Genomic DNA, 3,033 nt, shown 5'->3' with positions numbered 1-3,033 from the left:
ACCAACACCCCGCTTCTCCATGTGATATCAAACATCACTCTCAATTTCTGCTCGAAACCCCCCTCAGTGTCTCTACCAGCAGCTTTCCCCCATCGTTTTTACCAACACCCCACTTCTCTCTGCCATTTCGTACGCACTCAACTATGGCCTTACTAACAGATTTGTTGACATTTTTCATACAGGCGTGGACCCGGGTCTGATAATGCGAATTCCAAAAGATTTCGCCAATCCTTTGGCGGGCCCACCTCCCGTTTCCACTTATCGACGACGACCTTGTGAGGCCGAGTAATTTGGCCCACCGCTTTGTTTATGTGTTCCTCCTCGGCCCCATCCCCACTTCTTCATCGCATCAGTTGCTTACGTGAGTCAGTCTTTTGCCAGCACTCTGTTGTTTCCACATTTCTTCTTCATTAGCAACCACCATCTCTTGAAATACCCTTCAACCTCAATACACATCAACCTTACCTACCTGTCAAACATGAGCCGTCGTCTTCGCTCCGTGGTACGTGATTCCTTTCAATATACTTTTTGCATCGTTCTAATGCCTGGCCAGCAGACCATTTCCACCAAGGAGAATGTCCCCGACCTCGCACCACCTAAACGGGGACGGCGTGCTTCCGTCCATGCATCTTCCACCCCCGACTTTCAAGTTGCCGAGCCAGTCGCACCTTTCACTCAGGCCAACGACACCGGCAATCAAGAAGATGGGCAAACCCAAGTTAAGTATGGGCCGCCTAAGAAGAAGACGGCTATCCATGCCCCTGCCAACGATGCCGCCACCCAAGAAGTGGGGAAAACCCAAGTGAAGTCTGGGCCTCCCAAGAAGAAGACTGTTGCTGCCGTAGAGGGACAACGGCGCCCTTCAAATGCTCAGGTCTTCGATGGTGTGCACATCCAAGCTAGGGTGCAGCTTTCGAGGTGAGTTGTTTGTTCAATCCCTTTCATTCCCTCCACATCGAGCCAACTTAGGTTGCTCGCATGCTGCTTGACTTGATGTCAGCGGCAATTGGTTCAACCAGACTTGAGTCGGTTGCCGCGCATTCATTGCTCATTGCTTGCAATCGCAATGTACTTACTGCTTTGCCAATAGGAATGTTGCCACTGAAGCGGCTGTTCGACCTGCCAACGACCCAGCTTCTGAGGCTGCAGGCCATCCAGATGCTGTTCGCTCCGGCGTTGTTGGGTAAGCTTCTGTTCTTTTTTTAACCTTCACTTCTTCTTCTTTTTGTGGGCTGGTTTGGATGGAGTGTCATTCGCCGCTTGCGTTGCTCTGGTTTTACCGTGCGACCTCGAGGGAGTGGCTTCCATCCTTTGAGCTGGCTTAGGTCACTCGCATGCTGCTTGACTTTACGCCAGCGGCAATTTCTTCAACCAAACTTTAGTCGGTTGCTTTTGCTTTTATTTCTCCTGTCTGACAACCGTACTCTGCAGGCCAGGGCATGTTCCACACAAGTCCAAACCTGCTCCTGTGCTCAGAACATACGGCCGTAAAGCCTTGTCTGCTCAACCTACGGCCCCTGCTGCCATCGCCACAAAGTTCGTCATCTTACCCGCATCCAAACACACATGTTGAAACTCACATGTCTTTGTTTTTAGTGCGGGCAACAGTGACCACACACTATCGGACTTAACCCCAACGTGTTCGGACGAGGACGACATCACGCTGCCTGACCAGCCAGAAGGCGCCAATAGTTATTCAAGCTTCGACGTCAACGATCTACCTTCAACCGGAAGGGAACTCACCAGCATCCGCGATGAAGACTTTCATCCAAGGTCATTGACAATCCACGACCTCGACTACGACGAGGTCCAGGAAATGTGAGAGGCATGCGAGTCCAAACACACAGCGTATTGCTTCAGCTACGCCGACAAGACCACCCAGTACTACCATGGCCGCGAGATGACAGAAGGCTGCCAGACTGCAGCCGACTGGTTCACTAAATATTTGGACGACGACACCAAGCAGTGGCTCCCGATCCCGCAGGGCTTTACAGCCCCTCACTTGCCTGAGAACTACGTGGACGCCCTCAACATTTTGAGGGAAGAAGACGAACTGCACGTCAACTCGTACGTCATCGAGGTGGCAATGGCACTCGACAAGACTTGCAACTCTGGAGAGGACCCTTTCAAGATCCTCTCCCTGGAGGACGACCTTACATGGGACGATAAGAACAGCATGTGATCGCTTCTCTGCTCAGAGGCGGTCACTTATCGTTTCACCCAGCCTTGGGATGGCGGGCACCACCACTATCAAGGGTCTTTGCCCCAACGCGGGGAGCAGGATGCCGCGGATCGATTGATCCAGGTCTTTTTGGAGGATTCGGAGGAGTACGTCCCCATTCCTGAGGGGTACACTGCTCCTCGGGAACCTTATGACCACATCGATGCCCTGAACTGGGAGAAGATCGCCCATGAGAGAGCTCGACACCGCCAAATCTTGGCTTCGCAGGGAGTCCCTGAAAGCGACATAAGTGGCTCGGATTGGGAACTTGCTGAGCTCTTTACTCTCCTCCACCTATTCCTACCGGACTCCTACTGGACTCCCAGATTCCTACTGGATTCCTACTGGACTGGACTAGGACTGGGACAATTTTTATGTTGGCTGATCACCATACAATTTTTGTGTCCCAGTCCTAGTGGAGTCCTAGTAAATTCCTACTGGAATGGTCCCAAATCACAAGGAATTGCGGATTCCTAAGGAATGGGTATAGTGGAGTCCAGTAGGATTAGTCCAGTAGGAATCCAGTAGGAGTCCAGTAGGAATTTCCGGGCACTAGGAGTCCAGTAGGACCAGTAGTTTGTCACTGTTGTTGTTATTATATAATATTTAAAAAAAGCACAACCACAAGAATTGAACCCTTGACATTATGGACACAGTAGCATATTACAGACACAAGCACTCTACCAGTTACACTACAATGGCTTTATTATAGATATAAATTATATGCCCTACATACCAACCGGCTGACCTCTTCCCAGAAAGGACGCCGGCAAATTCCGCGAGTGGGAAATTTGCACAACCCTCAACCCACC

The 3,033-nt window shown here is 50.9% G+C and overlaps 1 protein-coding gene across 1 annotated transcript in view; it reads left to right on the top strand.

Moving 5' to 3' along the window:
• LACBIDRAFT_335664 (uncharacterized protein) overlaps positions 1 to 2,698 on the top strand; it is a gene marked incomplete at both ends in the record, with an annotated part of 2,949 nt that extends 251 nt beyond the window's left edge. The window contains 9 exons of the mRNA XM_001890536.1: positions 68 to 129; positions 219 to 361; positions 415 to 502; positions 557 to 918; positions 1,091 to 1,183; positions 1,432 to 1,536; positions 1,597 to 1,818; positions 1,861 to 2,080; positions 2,225 to 2,698. Coding sequence (XP_001890571.1) covers positions 68 to 129; positions 219 to 361; positions 415 to 502; positions 557 to 918; positions 1,091 to 1,183; positions 1,432 to 1,536; positions 1,597 to 1,818; positions 1,861 to 2,080; positions 2,225 to 2,698 — 1,769 coding nt within the window. The remainder of the gene's footprint in view (positions 1 to 67; positions 130 to 218; positions 362 to 414; positions 503 to 556; positions 919 to 1,090; positions 1,184 to 1,431; positions 1,537 to 1,596; positions 1,819 to 1,860; positions 2,081 to 2,224) is intronic.
• Positions 2,699 to 3,033: the final 335 nt, after the last annotated feature.

The sequence above is a fragment of the Laccaria bicolor genome, genomic scaffold, assembly GCF_000143565.1.
Source record: "Laccaria bicolor S238N-H82 LACBIscaffold_109 genomic scaffold, whole genome shotgun sequence".
In the NCBI taxonomy this organism is placed as follows: Eukaryota; Fungi; Basidiomycota; class Agaricomycetes; order Agaricales; family Hydnangiaceae; genus Laccaria; species Laccaria bicolor.
Note: the sequence above shows the minus strand (reverse complement) of the source record. Positions and strands in the feature narration are given on the sequence as shown.